The 21791-nt window shown below is 38.3% G+C and overlaps 1 protein-coding gene across 6 annotated transcripts in view; it reads left to right on the forward strand.

Annotated features, from left to right (window-relative positions):
- Nucleotides 1-21791, forward strand: part of LOC123999349 (ras-specific guanine nucleotide-releasing factor 2-like) — an 80893-nt gene that overhangs the window by 16315 nt on the left and 42787 nt on the right. For all 6 annotated transcript variants that reach the window (XM_046305008.1, XM_046305007.1, XM_046305010.1 and 3 more), the window contains exons 5-14: nucleotides 76-329; nucleotides 449-528; nucleotides 5022-5215; nucleotides 5387-5496; nucleotides 8256-8374; nucleotides 8550-8713; nucleotides 8876-8942; nucleotides 9177-9313; nucleotides 9494-9576; nucleotides 9712-9960. In XM_046305008.1, the coding sequence (XP_046160964.1) occupies nucleotides 76-329; nucleotides 449-528; nucleotides 5022-5215; nucleotides 5387-5496; nucleotides 8256-8374; nucleotides 8550-8713; nucleotides 8876-8942; nucleotides 9177-9313; nucleotides 9494-9576; nucleotides 9712-9960 (1457 nt within the window). The remainder of the gene's footprint in view (nucleotides 1-75; nucleotides 330-448; nucleotides 529-5021; nucleotides 5216-5386; nucleotides 5497-8255; nucleotides 8375-8549; nucleotides 8714-8875; nucleotides 8943-9176; nucleotides 9314-9493; nucleotides 9577-9711; nucleotides 9961-21791) is intronic.

Genomic DNA, 21791 nt, shown 5'->3' on the forward strand with positions numbered 1-21791 from the left:
CCTCAAGGTTTTGATAGGTATTCTGACCTATATTTATGTGTGTATTCTGACCGGTGTGTCCTGTCTCCCCTCCAGGTCCAGAGTTTCATGCGAGGCTGGCTGTGTCGGAGGAAGTGGAAGATCATTGTTCAGGACTACATCTGTTCTCCACAAGCTGAGAACATGAGGAAGAGGAACCACATCGTATTTAACATGGTGGAGGCAGAGACAGAGTACGTATGCCAGCTCTCTGTCCTGGTCAACTTCTTCCTCAGACCACTACGTATGGCCGCCAGCTCCAAGAAACCTCCCATCAGCCACGATGACGTCAGCAGCATCTTCCTCAACAGGTAACACACATGCATATGAAAGCACGCACACACACGCAGACTACGATGTCAGAAGCATCTTCTTCACCTGGTAGGCCTGAGATCTCAACTACATTTCTTCTTCTTCTCTCTGTCCTCAGTGAGACTATCATGTTCCTCCATGAGATCTTCCACCAGGGGCTGAAGGCTCGGATAGCCAACTGGCCCACTCTGGTGCTGGGTGAGTAGAGTGCTTAAACAGTGGGTTATTTAATGCTGAACTCTTTGATTATCGATATTGAATCGTCTTGCAACCTGTTCTATCAATGTATTGTATTTCTAGGATCTGTGCATGAATCTAGCTATGAACAAAAATATGAATGCAGCAAGTAAAGGTCCCATGTTTCATGAGCTGAAATAAAAGATCCTATGTATTTTCGATACACACAAAAATGTGTGCACAAATCAAATCAAATGTTATTACACATACACATAGTTAGCAGATGTTAGTTAGCAGATGTTAATGCGAGTGTAGTGAAATGTTTGTCCTTCTAGTTCCTACCATGCAGTAATATCTAATAAGTAATCAAACAATTTCACAACAACTACCTTTTACACACAAGTGTAAAGGAATGAATAAGAATATGTACATATAAATACAGTGGGGCAAAAAAGTATTTAGTCAGCCACCAATTGTGCATGTTCTTCCACTTAAAAAGATGAGAGAGGCCACTACTTTCCACCTTCTCCACTACTGTCCCATCAATGTGGATAGGGGGGTGCTCCCTCTGTGGTTTCCTGAAGTCCACGATCATCTCCTTTGTTTTGTTGACATTGAGTGTGAGGTTATTTTCCTGACACCACACTCCGAGCCTACCACTGTAGTGTCGTCTGCAAACTTGATGATTGAGTTAGTGGTGTGCATGGCCACTCAGCCATGGGTGAACAGGGAGTAGAGGAGAGGGCTGAGAACGCACCCTTGTGGGGTCCCAGTGTTGAGGATCAGCGGGGTGGAGATGTTGTTTCCTACCCTCACCACCTGGGGGTGTCCCGTCAGAAAGTCCAGGACCAGGTTGCACAGGGCGGGGTCGAGACCCAGGGTCTCGATCTTAATGACGAGTTTGGAGGGTACTATGGTGTTAAATGCTGAGCTGTCGTCGATGAACAGCATTCTTACATAGGTATTCCTGTTGTCCAGATGGGTTAGGGCAATGTGCAGTGTGATTGTGATTGCGTCGTCTATGGACCTATTGGGGCGGTAAGCAAATTGGAGTGGGTCTAGGGTGTCAGGTAGGGTGGAGGTGATATGATCCTTAACTAGTCTCTCAAAGCACTTCATGATGACAGAAGTGAGCGCTACGGGGCGATAGTCATTTAGCTCAGTTACCTTAGCTTTCTTGGGAAAAGGAACAATGGTGGCCCTCTTGAAGCACGTGGGAACAGCAGACTGGCATAGGGATTGATTGAATATGTCCGTAAACACACCAGGCCACAACTTTGGAAGTATGCTTGGGGTCATTGTCCATTTGGAAGACCCATTTGCAACCGAGTTTTAATACTGATGTATTGAGATGTTGCTTCAATATATCCACATAATTTTCCACCCTCATGATGCCATCTATTTTGTGAAGTGCACCAGTCCCTCCAGCAGCAAAGCACCCTCACAACATGATGCTGCCAACCCCGTGCTTCACGGTTGGGATGGTGTTCTTCAGCTTGCAAGCATCCCCCGTTTTCCTCCAAACATAACGATGGTCATTATGGCCAAACAGTTCTATTTTTTTTCAACAGACCAGAGGACATTTCTCCAAAAAGTATGATCTTTGTCCCCATGTGCAGTTGCAAACCGTAATCTGTTTTTTTTATGGTGGTTTTGGAGTAATGGCTTCTTCCTTGCTGAGCGGCCTTTCAGGTTATGTCGATATAGGACTTGTTTTACTGTGGATATAGATACTTTTGTACCTGTTTCCTCCAGCATCTTCACAAGGTCCTTTGCTGTTGTTCTGGGATTGATTGATACTTTTCACACCAAAGTATGTTCATCTCTAGGAGACAGAACGCGTCTCCTTCCTGAGCGGTATGACGGCTGTGTGGTCCTATGGTGTTTATACTTCCATACTATTCTTTGTACAGATGAACGTGGTACCTTCAGGCATTTGGAAATGATGAACCAGACTTGTGGAGGTCTACAATTTTTTTCTGAGGTCTTGGCTGTTTTCTTTGGATTTTCCCATGATGTCAAGCAAAGAGGAACTGAGTTTGAAGGTTGGCCTTGAAATACATCCCCAGGTACACCTCCAATTGACTCAAATTATGTCAATTAGCCTATCACATGCTTCTAAAGCCATGACATAATTTCCTGGAATTTTCAGAGCTGTTTAAAGGCACAGTCAATTTAGTGTATGTTAACTTCTGACCAATTGGAATTGTGATACAGTGAATTATTATTATTATTAAGTTAAATAATCTGTCTGTTAACAATTGTTGGAAAAATGACTTAGTAATTTGATGTCCTAACCGACTTGAAAAATTAGTTTTAATGACTCCAACCTGAGTGTGTGTAAACTTCCGACCTCAACTGTATATAGCATTCTATTGGTAGCAATTATTTTGTATGGTAATTTACTTTGAAAAACTCAAGTGTTGAATCAAATGTTGTTTTTTGTACAAGTTCATAAACCATGTGCCATGGAATCGGTACATCAAAAATCTCTTCTCATTTATTTTGCAACCTGTATGGTGCAGCTGTCAACATTTTTGTCCTCAAATGAAGCTGGTATTATCTATTTATCTCAATTCCTTTCAGCCAATTTGTATCTTTAATATATGGCAGACAAAACAGTCTCTACCTTGTCCCTTTTCCACTTGCCTCCTCCATGTGGTAATGCTGCAATCAGTTGGTTGTACGTTTGGATTGAACAGACATTCTCATATTTACCATAGCTGCATATGTGACATAACTCCACAGTTTCTATTAATAATATCATTCATAAATATAATCACATTTTAAAACATTTTTTCCGTAAAGAACGTTTTTTTATTCATCAGTAAATTTGAGTTTAACCATAACATTTGTTCTATCTTTTCTGGAGGATAAAACTGAAATTGTAACCAGCTTTGTATGGCTTGTTGAAGAAAGGGCGATACTTTAAGCAAAATGTCATTTTCAATTAGTCAGAAATTAGAAATTGCAATCTGTATAAAGGCAAAAGGGCACATTTTGAAGAAAGCATGGGCCTTTCTTTATAATCTACTGGAGAACCATTTGGGGTTTAAGTTTAACCAATGTATGAGTTAATCTTTTAGTGAGAGGTTTAAAGCTTTAATATTTAATCATTTTAGCCCGCCAAAATTCATATTTATTATATAAATAGGCACATTTAATTTTGTCTGACTTAGCATTCCAAATAAAAGGAAATATTGTTTTATTTATTTAAAAAACGAGTCGTCAGGAGTAGGCCGAGCCATTAGTAAGTAAACTGTGATCGGACCAAAGAGTTCATCAATGTGGGTTTTCCATAAATAGACAGGTATTTACCTCTCCATGGTTGCAGAATCTTATCTATTTTTGCAAACTTCCTATTGAAATTGATTGTGGTAAGTACATTTTTTATTTTTTTGAAATATGAATACCAGGTATGTCTACTTCACCATCCTCCCATTTTATTGGTAAACTACAAGGTAGCCTCCATATATCCACTAGTTATAATGTAGCCATGATATTTGTGATGTCCTTAAGTGCTTGAGGGTGAATGTTTGTAGTGGGAATCCTTTACGATCCATTGAGGTACTTAAAACAATATTATAATCTCCCACAATAATAATAGATTAATTTGTTGCTTGTGAGCTCAATAGATTATAATATATATATTTTTGAAGAAGTGTGGATCATCATTATTTGGCCCAGATTAATTCGCCAGATCTGTTTTTGGTCCAATAGCATATTTAAAATAGTGAATTTCCTCACCAGGGTCTTGACCTGGCTGCAGTTCGGTGTCATAGATGGCAGACAGCGTGTATGATGTTGTGTGGGCAAGCGGTTTGCTTATGTCAACATTGTGAACAGAGTTCACCATGGTGGCGGTGGGGTTATGGTATGGGCAGGCAAGCATAAGCTACATACACAATTGCATTTTACTGATGGCAATTTGAATGCACAGAGATACCATGACGAGATCCTGAAGCCCATTGTCGTGCCATTCATCCACCGCCATCACCTCATGTTTCAGCATCATAATGCACGGCCCCATGTTGCAGGGATCTGTACACAATTCCTGGAAGCTGGCCTGCATACTCACCAGACATGTCACCGATTGAGCATGTTTGGGATACTCTGGATTGACGTGTGCATCAGCACGTTTGGGATACTCTGGATTGACGTGTGCATCAGCATGTTCCAGTTCCAACCAATATGCAGCAACATTCCACAGGCCACAATCAACAGCCTGATCAACTCTATGCGAAGGAGATGTGTCATGCTGCATGAGGAAAATGGTGGTTACACCAGATACTGACTGTTTTTATGATCCACGCCCCTACCTTTAATTTTTTTATTTATGACAAACAGATGCAGATCTTTATTCTCAGTCATGATAAATCTATAGATTAGGGCCTAATACATTTCCTTATATGAACTGTAACTCAGTTGCATTTATATGTTTTAATATTTTTGTTCAGTGTAATTTATTACGTGTGTATAATGTGTAGTAATGTCTCTCTTGCTCTCTCTCTAAGCGGACCTGTTTGACATTCTGCTGCCCATGCTGAATATCTACCAGGAGTTTGTGAGGAACCACCAGTACAGCCTGCAGGTCCTGGCCAACTGTAAACAGAACAGAGACTTTGACAAGCTGCTGAAGCAGTATGAGACTAATACTGCCTGTGAGGAACGCATGCTGGAGACCTTCCTCACATACCCCATGTTCCAGGTAAAACACGCGCGCGCGCACACACACACACATCCAGACCTCATTAACCTCCGACCTTTAACCCCTCAACTTCCACATCTACCATATGACCCAGACCTCCTCTCTCCTCACATGTAGAGCTATATGTCGCCTGACTGACAGACAGTCAGACAGTTTTCCGATGTGTTTTAGATTCCTCGTTACATCATCACTCTCCATGAGTTGCTGGCACACACACCTCATGAGCACGTGGAGCGCAAGAGCCTGGAGTTCGCCAAGTCCAAACTAGAGGAGCTGTCAAAGTGAGTGTGGATAATGTATCTGTTAATGTACAGTTGAAGTAGGAAGTTTACATACACTTAGGTTGGAGTCATTCAAACTAGTTTTTCAACCACTCCACAAATGTCTTGTTAACAAACTATAGTTTTGGCAAGTCGGTTAGGACATCTACTTTGTACAGACAGAATATTTCTCATATAATTCTCTGTATCACAATTCTAGTGGGTCAGAAGATTACATACACTTAAGTTGACTGTGCCTTTAAACAGCTTGGAAAATTCCAGAAAATGATGTCATGGCTTTAGAAGCATCTAATAATTGACATAATTTGAGTCAATTGGAGGTGTACCTGTGGATGTATTTCAAGGCCGACCTTCAAACTCAGTGCCTCTTTGCTTGACATCATGGGAAAATCCAGAGAAATCAGCCAAGACCTCAGAAAAGAAATTGGAGTCCTCCCAAGTCTGGTTCATCCTTGGGAGCAAATTCCAAACACGTTTAAGTTTTTGCATCTGAGCTCTTTAAGTGTGCGGCTCTCCTTTGTTTTAAATACCTGAAGGTACCACGTTAATCTGTACAAACAATAGTACGCAAGTATAAACACCATGGGACTACGCAGTCGTCATACTGCTCAGGAAGGAGACGCGTTCTGTCTCCTAGAGATGAGCATACTTTGGTGCGAAAAGTACAATTCAATCCCAGAACAACAGCAAAGGACCTTGTGAAGATGCTGGAGGAAACAGGTACAAAAGTATCTATATCCACAGTAAAACAAGTCCTATCTCGACATAACTTGAAAGGCCGCTCAGCAAGGAAGAAGCCACTGCTCCACAACTGCCATAGAAAAGACAGCCTACGGTGTGCAAATGTCGTCTGGTCTGATGAAACAAAAATAGAACTGTTTGGCCATAATGACCATCGTTATGTTTGGAGGAAAAAGGGGTAGGCTTGCAAGCCGAAGAACACCATCCCAACTGTGACGCATGGGGGTGCTTTGCTGCAGGAGGGACTGGTGCACTTCACAAAACAGATGACATCATGAGGGAGGAAAATGATGTGGATATAATTGAAGTAACATCTCAATACATCAGTATTAAAACTCGGTAGCAAATGGGTCTTCCAAATTAACAATGACCCCAAGCATACTTCCAAAGTTGTGGCAAAATAGCTTAAGGACAACAATGTCAAGGTATTGGAGTGGCCATCACAAAGCCCTGACCTCAATCCTATAGAAAATTTGTGGGCAGAACTGAAAAAGTGTGTGCGAGCAAGGAGGCCAATAAACCTGACTCAGTTACACCAGCTCTGTCAGGAGGAATGGGACAAAATTCACCCAACTTATTGTGGGAAGCTTGTGGAAGGCTACCCGAAACGTTTGACCCAACTGAAACAATTTAAAGGCAAGGCTACCAAATACTAATTGAGTGTATGTAAACTTCTGACCCACTGGGAATGTGATGAAATGAAAGCTGAAATAAATCATGCTCTCTACTGTTATTCTGACATGTCACGTTTTAAAAATAAAGTGGTGATCCTAACTGACCTAAAACAGGGACTTTTTACTGGGATTAAATATCAGGCATTGTGAAAAACTGAGTTTTAAATGTATTTGGCTAAGGTGTATGTAAACTTATGACTTCAACTGTAGCTGTAGTTAACAGTGTGTATGTTGTATATGTAGCTAACAGTGATTGTGGTGATAATATAGTTAACATGGTTTGTGTTGACAATGTAGCTAACGGTGTATGTGTAGATTATGTAGCTAACTGTGGTTGTGTGGGTTATGTAGCTAACAGTGGCTGTGTGGATAATGTAGCTGTAGCTAATGGTAGTCATGTTGATAATGTAGCTAACAGTGGTTGTGTCGATAGTGTAGCTATGGGTGGTTGTGTAGATAATGTAGCTGTAGCTAACAGTGGTTGTGTAGATCATGTAGTTAACAGTAGCTGTGTGGATACTGTAGCTTTAGCTAACAGTAGTTGTGTTGATCATTTAGCTAACAGTAGTTTTGTTGATAATGTAGTTGTAGTTAACAGTGGTTGTGTAGATAATGCAGCTGTAGTTAACAGTGGTTGTGTAGGTAATGTAGCTATCTGGGGTTGTGTTGATAATCTAGCTATCAGTGATTGTGTAGATAATGTTGCTAACAGTGGTTGTGTGGATAATGTAGCTAACAGTGGTTGTGTAAAAAATGTAGCTGTAGCTAACAGTGGTTGCATAGATAAGGTAGCTGTAGCTAACAGTGGTTGTGTAGATAATTTAGCTGTAGTTAATAACAGTGGCTGTGTAGATAATGTTGATAATTTAGCTAAGGGTTGTTGTGTAGTTAATGGAGCTAATAGTTCTTGCGTAAAAAATGTGGTGTAGCTAACAGTGGTTGTGTATATAATTTAGCTAACAGTGGTTGTGTATATAATTTAGCTAACAGTGGTTGTGTATATAATGTAGCTAAAAGTGGTTGTGTAGATAATGTAGCTAACAGTGGCTGTGTGGATGTAGCTAAAAGTGGTTGTGTTGATAATTTTGCCAAGCGTGGTTGTGTAGAAAATGTAGCTGTCGCTAACAGTGGTTGCTTGGATAATATAGCTTAAGCTAACAGTGGTTGTTTAGATAATGTATTTTCAGCAAACAGTGGTTGTTTCTATAATGTAGCTAACGTCGGCTGTGTCGATAATGTAGCTAACTGTCACTGTGTTGATAATGTAGCTAACGGTGGTTGTGTTCATAATGTAGGTAACATTAGTTGTATTGATAATGTAGCTAACTGTGGTTTTGTTGTCAGGATGATGCATGATGAGGTGAGCGATACAGAGAACATTCGTAAGAATCTGGCCATTGAGAGAATGATCGTAGAAGGTTGTGACATATTACTGGATACCAGCCAGACCTTTGTCAGACAGGGTGAGTACATACGCGTATTATCACCCACACACACACCAGGAAGAATACACAGCATTATAAGATGGTTGCCGGTAACTGTCATCAGTAGTACAGTATGTGTAACCTATGTTTTTTGTTTCCCCGCCTCCCACCAAATATACACACACACCATCCCCCCTCTCCATCTACCCATCAGGCTCACTGATCCAGCTCCCATCCAGCAATGAACGGGGCATGCTCAGTAAGGTCCGTCTGGGCTCTCTGTCACTCAAGAAGGAAGGAGAGCGACAGTGTTTCCTGTTTACAAAACACTTCCTTGTCTGCACACGCACCTCCGGGGGCAAGCTGCACCTGATCAAGGTGAGAATCGAACACAGACACACATGCATGTACTTTCGCATGGTCAAACACCTGTACACAAGGTAGTAGGAAACATTTGTATGTCAAGCAGATTTTAACTCAACTGGCCTTCCCTCTATACATGATGTATGACCTCTAACCTCTGCCCTTTGATCCTAACAGCAGGGTGGGGTGTTGACCCTGATAGAATGTACACTTGTAGAGGAGCTGGACGCCAATGATGAGGACTGTAAGTGTCTTTCTTAATCAATCAAACAAATCAATCCCCCAATCAACAAGAAGTCTATTAATCTTGTCTCTCTGTTTCTTTCTCTCTCTCTCTCTCTCTCTCTCTCTCTCTCTCTCTCTCTCTCTCTCTCTCTCTCTCTCTCTCTCTCTCTCTCTCTCTCTTGCTCTCTCTCTCTCTCTCTCTCTCTTGTTTTCTCACTCTCTCTCGTGCTCTCCCCCTCTCTCCCCTATGTAGACAATGCAGGAAGTCAGGGCTTAAACCACCTGGAGTTTAAGATCATGGTGGAACCCCCTGATGGCCCCGCCTTCTCTGTCATCCTATTGGCTCCCTCCCGCCAGGAGAAAGCTGGCTGGACCAGTGACATCAGTCAGGTAAACACACCTGGGGATGAGGTGCCCAGTCCCAAATCAACTCATACTCCAACTGCTTCTGCAAGCCTCTAACCACTAATTTTGAAAGAGGTTCAGAACCAGGGACAGGGACATGTGTCTCACCACTCTTTTCTCCCTCTGTCTTTCATTCTGTAACTATTTCTTTCTCTCTGTTGATAGTGTATAGATAATATCCGCTGTAATGGCCTGATGACCAGTGTGTTTGAGGAAAACTCTAAAGTCACTGTGCCGCACATGATCAAGTAAGAGCTCAAATAAAGTTTAAATCATTTATTTCCCTTTTCTACACCAGTGAGGGTTTATAATCCCCAGGTTATCCAATTCCCTTCGTCCTCTCTGGGAGATCATGTTGATCTTATTCATACGTGTCCCACCAGATCGGACGCACGTCTGCACAAAGATGATGTGGAAATCTGCTTCAGCAAGACGCTCAACTCCTGCAAGGTCCCCCAGATCCGCTACGCCAGCGTGGAGCGGCTGCTGGAAAGACTGACTGACCTGCGCTTCCTTTCCATCGACTTCCTCAACACCTTCCTCCACACATACAGGATCTTTACTACTGCTGCTGTGGTCATGGACAAACTGGCTGACATATACAAGAAACCCTTTACCTCTATACCGGTCAGGTAGAAAGATATACTGTATGAACCCACACACACATACACAATATGTATCTTCTCATTCATCCATCACTCCTTTATCCATTTTCTCTCTTCCCCCCTCAATCCTCATATATTAAACATGCATGCTGACCATCACCATCTCTGTCTCTTTCACTCTCATTTCTCTCCCTCCACCCCTGTCCTCCTCCACTCCCCTCCCCTCCTCCTCTCCTGTCCTCCACTACTCCCCTACTCCACCCCCATCCTCCACTCCTCCCCTACTCCTCCCCCTCCTCTACTCTGCTCCTCTCCTCCACTTCACTCCTCCACTTACTCTCCCATCCTTTCCTGTGCTATCCTCCTCCTCCCCTCTCCTCACAGGGTTCAGTATCACTCCTCTGATCGTCTGTCCATCACGTCTCTCTGTCCTGACTACAGTTTGAAGATCACACAGCTTACTCTGGACCAACAAGAGTAACACTCTTTTTTCTTTCTTTCCTTTATTTCAGTCCTACAGTAGTTCATACAGTACATGCTTCATACAGTTGATTCTTAATTTCACTCATAAAGTGGTTCATACAGTAGATCCTTAATTTCACTCATACAGTAGTACATACTGTAGATCCTTAATTTCACTCATACAGTAGTTCATACAGCAGATCCTTAATTTCACTCATACAGTAGTTCATACTGTAGATCCTTAATTTCACTCATACATTAGTTCATACTGTAGATCCTTAATTTCACTCATACAGTAGTTCATACAGTAGATCATTTATTTCACTCATACAGTAAATCATACAGTAGATCCTTCATTTCACTAATACAGTAGATTCTTCATTTCACTCATTCAGTAGATTCTTCATTTCACTCATACAGTAGTTCATACATAGATTATTTTAGTTCACTCATACAATAGTTCATAAAGTACATCCTTCATTTCACTCACAGTAGTTTATACAGTAGATCCTTTATTTCACTCAAAGTAGTTCATACAGTACATCCTTCATTTCACTCAAAGTAGTTCATACAGTACATCCTTCATTTCACTCATACAGTAATTCATACAGTAGATCCTTTGTTTCACTCATACAGTCATTTATACAGTAGATGCTTCATTTCACTCATACAGTAGATTCTTAATTTCACTCATACAGTAGATTCTTAATTTCACTCATACAGTAGATCCTGTATTTCACTCAAAGTAGTTCATACAGTACATCCTTCATTTCACTCATACAGTAATTCATACAGTAGATCCTTTGTTTCACTCATACAGTAATTTATACAGTAGATGCTTCATTTCACTCATACAGTAGATTCTTAATTTCACTCATACAGTAGATTCTTAATTTCACTCATACAGTAGATCCTTTATTTCACTCACAGTAGTTTATACAGTAGATCCTTTATTTCACTCAAAGTAGTTCATACAGTAGATCCTTTATTTCACTCACAGTAGTTCATACAGACGATCCTTCAATTAACTCATACAGTAGTTTATACAGTAGATCCTTTATTTCACTCACAGTAGTTCAAACAGTAGATCCTTTATTTCACTCATACAGTAGATCCTTTATTTCACTCACAGTAGTTCAAACAGTAGATCCTTTATTTCACTCATACAGTAGTTCATACAGTAGATCCTTTATTTCACTCACAGTAGTTCAAACAGTAGATCCTTTATTTCACTCATACAGTAGATCCTTTATTTCACTCACAGTAGTTCATACAGTAGATCCTTTATTTCACTCACAGTAGTTCAAACAGTAGATGCTTTATTTCACTAATACAGTAGATCCTTTATTTCACTCACAGTAGTTCAAACAGTAGATCCTTTATTTCACTCATACAGTAGTTCAAACAGTAGATCCTTTATTTCACTCATACAGTAGATCCTTAATTTCACTCATACAGTAGATCCTTCATTTCACTCAAACAGTAGATGCTTCATTTCACTCATACAGTAGATCCTTTATTTCACTCACAGTAGTTCAAACAGTAGATCCTTTATTTCACTCATACAGTAGTTCAAACAGTAGATCCTTTATTTCACTCATACAGTAGATCCTTTATTTCACTCACAGTAGTTCATACATTAGGTCCTTCATTTCATTCATACAGTAGTTCATACAGTATATCATTTATTTCACTCATACAGTAAATCTCACAGTAGATTCTTCATTTCACTCATTCAGTAGTTCATACAGTTGATTCTTATTTTCACTCATACAGTAATTGATACAGTAGATCCTTAATTTCACTCATACAGTAGTTCATGCACTACATCCTTCATTTCACTCATACAGTGGTTCATACAGTAGATCCTTCATTTCACTCATACAGTAGTTCATACAGTTCTTCCTCCCGGGGAAGGACTGCCCGTTCCATGATCTCGCCATCACGGTTGACAACTCCATTGTGTCCTCCTCCCAGAGCGCCAAGAACCTTGGCGTGATCCTGGACAACACCCTGTCGTTCTCAACCAACATCAAGGCGGTGGCCCGTTCCTGTAGGTTCATGCTCTACAACATCCGCAGAGTACGACCCTGCCTCACACAGGAAGCGGCGCAGGTCCTAATCCAGGCACTTGTCATCTCCCGTCTGGATTACTGCAACTCGCTGTTGGCTGGGCTCCCTGCCTGTGCCATTAAACCCCTTCAACTCATCCAGAACGCCGCAGCCCGTCTGGTGTTCAACCTTCCCAAGTTCTCTCACGTCACCCCGCTCCTCCGTTCTCTCCACTGGCTTCCAGTTGAAGCTCGCATCCGCTACAAGACCATGGTGCTTGCCTACGGAGCTGTGAGGGGAACGGCACCTCAGTACCTCCAGGCTCTGATCAGGCCCTACACCCAAACAAGGGCACTGCGTTCATCCACCTCTGGCCTGCTCGCCTCCCTACCACTGAGGAAGTACAGCTCCCGCTCAGCCCAGTCAAAACTGTTCGCTGCCCTGGCCCCCCAATGGTGGAACAAACTCCCTCACGACGCCAGGACAGCGGAGTCAATCACCACCTTCCGGAGACACCTGAAACCCCACCTCTTTAAGGAATACCTAGGATAGGATAAGTAATCCCTCTCACCCCCCCCCTAAGTTTTTAGATGCACTATTGTTAAGTGACTGTCCCACTGGATGTCATAAGGTGAATGCACCAATTTGTAAGTCGCTCTGGATAAGAGCGTCTGCTAAATGACTTAAATGTAATGTAAATGTAATTTCACTCCTACAGTAGTTCATACAGTAGATTCTTAATTTCACTCCTACAGTAGATTCTTCTTTTCACTCCTACAATAGTTTGTGCAGTACATCCTTCATTTCACTCATATGGTAGTTCATACAGTAGTTCATACAGTACATCCTTCATTTCACTCATACAGTAGATTCTTCATTTCACTCATACAGTAGTTCATACAGTAGATCCTTCATTTCAATCCTACAGTAGTTCATACAGTAGATTCTTCATTTCACTCCTACAGTAGTTCATACAGTGGATACTTCATTTCACTCCTACAGTAGTTCATACAGTAGATCCTTCATTTCACTCCTACAGTAGTTCATACAGTACATCCTTCATTTCACTCCTACAGTAGTTCATACAGTGGATACTTTATTTCACTCATACAGTAGAGCCTTTATTTCACTCACAGTAGTTTATACAGTAGATCCTTTATTTCACTCAAAGTAGTTCATACAGTAGATCCTGTATTTCACTCAAAGTAGTTCATACAGTACATCCTTCATTTCACTCATACAGTAATTCATACAGTAGATCCTTTGTTTCACTCATACAGTAATTTATACAGTAGATGCTTAATTTCACTCATACAGTAGATTCTTAATTTCACTCATACAGTAGATACTTAATTTCACTCATACAGTAGATCCTTTATTTCACTCACAGTAGTTTATACAGTAGATCCTTTATTTCACTCACAGTAGTTCATACAGTAGATCCTTCAATTAACTCATACAGTAGTTTATACAGTATATCCTTTATTTCACTCACAGTAGTTCAAACAGTAGATCCTTTATTTCACTCATACAGTAGATTCTTAATTTCACTCATACAGTAGATCCTTCAATTAACTCATACAGTAGTTCATACTGTAGATCCTTTATTTCACTCATACAGTAGTTTATACAGTAGATCCTTCATTTCACTCAAACAGTAGATGCTTCATTTCACTCATACATTAGTTCATACATTAGGACCTTCATTTCATTCATACAGTAGTTCATACAGTATATCATTTATTTCACTCATACAGTAAATCATACAGTAGATTCTTCATTTCACTCATTCAGTAGTTCATACAGTTGATTCTTATTTTCACTCATACAGTAATTGATACAGTAGATCCTTTATTTCACTCATACAGTAGTTTATACAGTAGATCCTTCATTTCACTCAAACAGTAGATGCTTCATTTCACTCATACATTAGTTCATACATTAGGACCTTCATTTCATTCATACAGTAGTTCATACAGTATATCATTTATTTCACTCATACATTAAATCTTACAGTAGATTCTTCATTTCACTCATTCAGTAGTTCATACAGTTGATTCTTATTTTCACTCATACAGTAATTGATACAGTAGATCCTTAATTTCACTCATACAGTGGTTCATGCACTACATCCTTCATTTCACTCATACAGTGGTTCATACAGTACATCCTTCATTTCACTCATACAGTGGTTCATACAGTAGATCTTCATTTCACTAATACAGTAGTTCATACAGTAGATCTTCATTTCACTCCTACAGTAGTTCATACAGTAGATTCTTCATTTCACTCCTACAGTAGATTCTTCTTTTCACTCCTACAATAGTTTGTGCAGTACATCCTTCATTTCACTCATATGGTAGTTCATACAGTAGTTCATACAGTACATCCTTCATTTCACTCATACAGTAGATCCTTCATTTCACTCCTACAGTAGTTCATACAGTAGATTCTTCATTTCACTCCTACAGTAGTTCATACAGTAGATTCTTCATTTCACTCATACAGTAGTTCATACAGTAGATTCTTCATTTCACTCCAACAATAGTTTGTGCAGTACATCCTTCATTTCACTCATACAGTAGTTCATACAGTGGATACTTCATTTCACTCCTACAGTAGTTCATACAGTACATCCTTCATTTCACTCCTACAGTAGTTCATACAGTGGATACTTTATTTCACTCATACAGTAGAGCCTTTATTTCACTCACAGTAGTTTATACAGTAGATCCTTTATTTCACTCAAAGTAGTTCATACAGTAGATCCTGTATTTCACTCAAAGTAGTTCATACAGTACATCCTTCATTTCACTCATACAGTAATTCATACAGTAGATCCTTTGTTTCACTCATACAGTAATTTATACAGTAGATGCTTAATTTCACTCATACAGTAGATTCTTAATTTCACTCATACAGTAGATTCTTAATTTCACTCATACAGTAGATCCTTTATTTCACTCACAGTAGTTTATACAGTAGATCCTTTATTTCACTCACAGTAGTTCATACAGTAGATCCTTCAATTAACTCATACAGTAGTTTATACAGTATATCCTTTATTTCACTCACAGTAGTTCAAACAGTAGATCCTTTATTTCACTCATACAGTAGTTCATACTGTAGATCCTTTATTTCACTCATACAGTAGTTTATACAGTAGATCCTTCATTTCACTCAAACAGTAGATGATTCATTTCACTCATACATTAGTTCATACATTAGGACCTTCGTTTCATTCATACAGTAGTTCATACAGTATATCATTTATTTCACTCATACAGTAAATCATACAGTAGATTCTTCATTTCACTCATTCAGTAGTTCATACAGTTGATTCTTATTTTCACTCATACAGTAATTGATACAGTAGATCCTTAATTTCACTCATACAGTAGTTCATGCACTACATCCTTCATTTCACTCATACAGTGGTTCATACAGTACATCCTTCATTTCACTCATACAGTGGTTCATACAGTATATCCTTAATTTCACTCATACAGTAGATTCTTCTTTTCACTCCTACAATAGTTTGTGCAGTACATCCTTCATTTCACTCATATGGTAGTTCATACAGTAGTTCATACAGTACATCCTTCATTTCACTCATACAGTAGTTCATACAGTGGATACTTAATTTCACTCCTACAGTAGTTCATACAGTAGATCCTTCATTTCACTCCTACAGTAGTTCATACAGTAGATCCTTCATTTCACTCCTACAGTAGTTCGTACAGTACATCCTTCATTTCACTCCTACAGTAGTTCATACAGTGGATACTTTATTTCACTCATACAGTAGAGCCTTTATTTCACTCACAGTAGTTTATACAGTAGATCCTTTATTTCACTCAAAGTAGTTCATACAGTAGATCCTGTATTTCACTCAAAGTAGTTCATACAGTACATCCTTCATTTCACTCATACAGTAATTAATACAGTAGATCCTTTGTTTCACTCATACAGTAATTTATACAGTAGATGCTTAATTTCACTCATACAGTAGATTCTTAATTTCACTCATACAGTAGATTCTTAATTTCACTCATACAGTAGATCCTTTATTTCACTCACAGTAGTTTATACAGTAGATCCTTTATTTCACTCACAGTAGTTCATACAGTAGATCCTTCAATTAACTCATACAGTAGTTCATACAGTACATCCTTCATTTCACTCCTACAGTAGTTCATACAGTAGATTCTTAATTTCACTCATACAGTATATCCTTTATTTCACTCATACAGTAGTTCATACTGTAGATCCTTTATTTCACTCATACAGTAGTTTATACAGTAGATCCTTCATTTCACTCAAACAGTAGATGCTTCATTTCACTCATACATTAGTTCATACATTAGGACCTTCATTTCATTCATACAGTAGTTCATACAGTATATCATTTATTTCACTCATACAGTAAATCATACAGTAGATTCTTCATTTCACTCATTCAGTAATATAATAATAATAATAATAATATATGCCATTTAGCAGACGCTTTTATCCAAAGCGACTTACAGTCATGTGTGCATACATTCTACGTATGGGTGGTCCCGGGGATCGAACCCACTACCCTGGCGTTACAAGCGCCATGCTCTACCAACTGAGCTACAGTAGTTCATACAGTTGATTCTTATTTTCACTCATACAGTAATTGATACAGTAGATCCTTAATTTCACTCATACAGTAGTTCATACAGTAGATCCTTAATTTCACTCATACAGTAGATTCTTCTTTTCACTCCTACAATAGTTTGTGCAGTACATCCTTCATTTCACTCATATGGTAGTTCATACAGTAGTTCATACAGTACATCCTTCATTTCACTCATACAGTAGATCCTTCATTTCACTCCTACAGTAGTTCATACAGTGGATTCTTCATTTCACTCCTACAGTAGTTCATCCAGTACATCCTTCATTTCACTCCTACAGTAGTTCATACAGTGGATACTTCATTTCACTCCTACAGTAGTTCATACAGTAGATCCTTCATTTCACTCATACAGTAGTTCATACAGTATATCCTTCATTTTACTCCTACAGTAATTTATACAGCAGATGCTTCATTTCACTCATACAGTAGCTCCTTTATTTCACTCATACAGTAGTTCATACAGTAGCTCCTTTATTTCACTCATACAGTAGTTCATACAGTACATCTTTCATTTCACTCATACAGTAGTTCATACAGTAGATGCTTCACGTCACTCATACAGTAGATTCTTAATTTCACTCATACAGTAGATTCTTAATTTCACTCATACAGTAGTTCATACAGTGGATACTTCATTTCACTCCTACAGTAGTTCATACAGTAGATCCTTCATTTCACTAATACAGTAGATTCTTAATTTCACTCATTCAGTAGATTCTTAATTTCACTCATACAGTAGTTCATAAAGTACATCCTTCATTTCACTCATACAGTAATTCATACAGTAGATCCTTTGTTTCACTCATACAGTAATTTATACAGTAGATGCTTCATTTCACTCATACAGTAGATTCTTAATTTCACTCATACAGTAGATTCTTAATTTCACTCATACAGTAGATCCTTTATTTCACTCATACAGTAGTTCATACAGTAGCTCCTTCATTTTACTCCTACAGTAGTTCATACAGTACATCCTTCATTTCACTCCTACAGTAGTTCATACAGTGGATACTTTATTTCACTCATACAGTAGTTCATACAGTACATCCTTCATTTCACTCCTACAGTAGTTCATACAGTGGATACTTTATTTCACTCCTACAGTAGTTCATACAGTACATCCTTCATTTCACTCCTACAGTAGTTCATACAGTGGATACTTCATTTCAGTCCTACAGTAGTTCATACAGTAGATCCTTTATTTCACTCATACAGTAGTTCATACAGTAGCTCCTTCATTTTACTCCTACAGTAGTTCATACAGTACATCCTTCATTTCACTCCTACAGTAGTTCATACAGTGGATACTTTATTTCACTCATACAGTAGTTCATACAGTACATCCTTCATTTCACTCCTACAGTAGTTCATACAGTGGATACTTCATTTCACTCCTACAGTAGTTCATACAGTAGATCCTTCATTTCACTAATACAGTAGATTCTTCATTTCACTAATACAGTAGATTCTTCATTTCACTCATTCAGTAGATTCTTCATTTCACTCATACAGTAGTTCATACATAGATTATTTTATTTCACTCATACAATAGTTCATAAAGTACATCCTTTATTTCACTCACAGTAGTTCATACGGTTGATCCTTTATTTCACTCATACAGTAATTTATACAGTAGATGCTTCATTTCACTCATACAGTAGATTCTTAATTTCACTCATACAGTAGATTCTTAATTTCACTCATACAGTATATTCTTCTTTTCAGTCCTACAATAGTTTGTGCAGTACATCCTTCATTTCACTCATATGGTAGTTCATACAGTAGTTCATACAGTACATCCTTCATTTCACTCATACAGTAGATTCTTCATTTCACTCATACAGTAGATTCTTAATTTCACTCATACAGTAGAGCCTTTATTTCACTCACAGTAGTTTATACAGTAGATCCTTTATTTCACTCAAAGTAGTTCATACAGTAGATCCTGTATTTCACTCAAAGTAGTTCATACAGTACATCCTTCATTTCACTCATACAGTAATTCATACAGTAGATCCTTTGTTTCACTCATACAGTAATTCATACAGTAGATCCTTTGTTTCACTCATACAGTAATTTATACAGTAGATGCTTAATTTCACTCATACAGTAGATTCTTAATTTCACTCATACAGTAGATTCTTAATTTCACTCATACAGTATATTCTTCTTTTCACTCCTACAATAGTTTGTGCAGTACATCCTTCATTTCACTCATATGGTAGTTCATACAGTACATCCTTCATTTCACTCATACAGTAGATTCTTCATTTCACTCATACAGTAGTTCATACAGTAGATCCTTCATTTCACTCCTACAGTAGTTCATACAGTAGATCCTTCATTTCACTCCTACAGTAGTTCATACAGTGGATACTTTATTTCACTCATACAGTAGAGCCTTTATTTCACTCACAGTAGTTTATACAGTAGATCCTTTATTTCACTCAAAGTAGTTCATACAGTAGATCCTGTATTTCACTCAAAGTAGTTCATACAGTACATCCTTCATTTCACTCATACAGTAATTCATACAGTGGATACTTTATTTCACTCCTACAGTAGTTCATCCAGTACATCCTTCATTTCACTCCTACAGTAGTTCATACAGTGGATACTTCATTTCACTCCTACAGTAGTTCATACAGTAGATCCTTCATTTCACTCATACAGTAGTTCATACAGTATATCCTTCATTTTACTCCTACAGTAATTTATACAGCAGATGCTTCATTTCACTCATACAGTAGATCCTTTATTTCACTCATACAGTAGTTCATACAGTAGCTCCTTTATTTCACTCATACAGTAGTTCATACAGTACATCTTTCATTTCACTCATACAGTAGTTCATACAGTAGATGCTTCACGTCACTCATACAGTAGATTCTTAATTTCACTCATACAGTAGATTCTTAATTTCACTCATACAGTAGTTCATACAGTGGATACTTCATTTCACTCCTACAGTAGTTCATACAGTAGATCCTTCATTTCACTAATACAGTAGATTCTTAATTTCACTCATTCAGTAGATTCTTAATTTCACTCATACAGTAGTTCATACATAGATTATTTTATTTCACTCATACAATAGTTCATAAAGTACATCCTTCATTTCACTCATACAGTAATTCATACAGTAGATTCTTAATTTCACTCATACAGTATATTCTTCTTTTCACTCCTACAATAGTTTGTGCAGTACATCCTTCATTTCACTCATATGGTAGTTCATACAGTACATCCTTCATTTCACTCATACAGTAGATTCTTCATTTTCATACAGTAGATGCTTCATTTTCATACAGTAGATCCTTCATTTCACTCCTACAGTAGTTCATACAGTACATCCTTCATTTCACTCCTACAGTAGTTCATACAGTGGATACTTTATTTCACTCATACAGTAGAGCCTTTATTTCACTCACAGTAGTTTATACAGTAGATCCTTTATTTCACTCAAAGTAGTTCATACAGTAGATCCTGTATTTCACTCAAAGTAGTTCATACAGTACATCCTTCATTTCACTCATACAGTAATTCATACAGTAGATCCTTTATTTCACTCCTACAGTAGTTCATCCAGTACATCCTTCATTTCACTCCTACAGTAGTTCATACAGTGGATACTTCATTTCACTCCTACAGTAGTTCATACAGTAGATCCTTCATTTCACTCATACAGTAGTTCATACAGTATATCCTTCATTTTACTCCTACAGTAATTTATACAGCAGATGCTTCATTTCACTCATACAGTAGCTCCTTTATTTCACTCATACAGTAGTTCATACAGTAGATCCTTTATTTCACTCATACAGTAGTTCATACAGTACATCTTTCATTTCACTCATACAGTAGTTCATACAGTAGATGCTTCATTTCACTCATACAGTAGATTCTATTTCACTCATACAGTAGATTCTTAATTTCACTCATACAGTAGTTCATACAGTCCTTCATTTCACTCCTACAGTAGTTCATACAGTAGATCCTTCATTTCACTAATACAGTAGATTCTTAATTTCACTCATTCAGTAGATTCTTAATTTCACTCATACAGTAGTTCATAAAGTACATCCTTCATTTCACTCATACAGTAATTCATACAGTAGATCCTTTGTTTCACTCATACAGTAATTTATACAGTAGATGCTTCATTTCACTCATACAGTAGATTCTTAATTTCACTCATACAGTAGATTCTTAATTTCACTCATACAGTAGATCCTTTATTTCACTCATACAGTAGTTCATACAGTAGATCCTTCATTTCACTCCTACAGTAGTTCATACAGTACATCCTTCATTTCACTCCTACAGTAGTTCATACAGTGGATACTTTATTTCACTCATACAGTAGTTCATACAGTACATCCTTCATTTCACTCCTACAGTAGTTCATACAGTGGATACTTCATTTCACTCCTACAGTAGTTCATACAGTAGATCCTTCATTTCACTAATACAGTAGATTCTTCATTTCACTAATACAGTAGATTCTTCATTTCACTCATTCAGTAGATTCTTCATTTCACTCATACAGTAGTTCATACATAGATTATTTTATTTCACTCATACAATAGTTCATAAAGTACATCCTTTATTTCACTCACAGTAGTTCATACGGTTGATCCTTTATTTCACTCATACAGTAATTTATACAGTAGAT

This window comes from Oncorhynchus gorbuscha, linkage group LG16 (assembly GCF_021184085.1).
Source record: "Oncorhynchus gorbuscha isolate QuinsamMale2020 ecotype Even-year linkage group LG16, OgorEven_v1.0, whole genome shotgun sequence".
Lineage (NCBI taxonomy): Eukaryota > Metazoa > Chordata > Actinopteri > Salmoniformes > Salmonidae > Oncorhynchus > Oncorhynchus gorbuscha.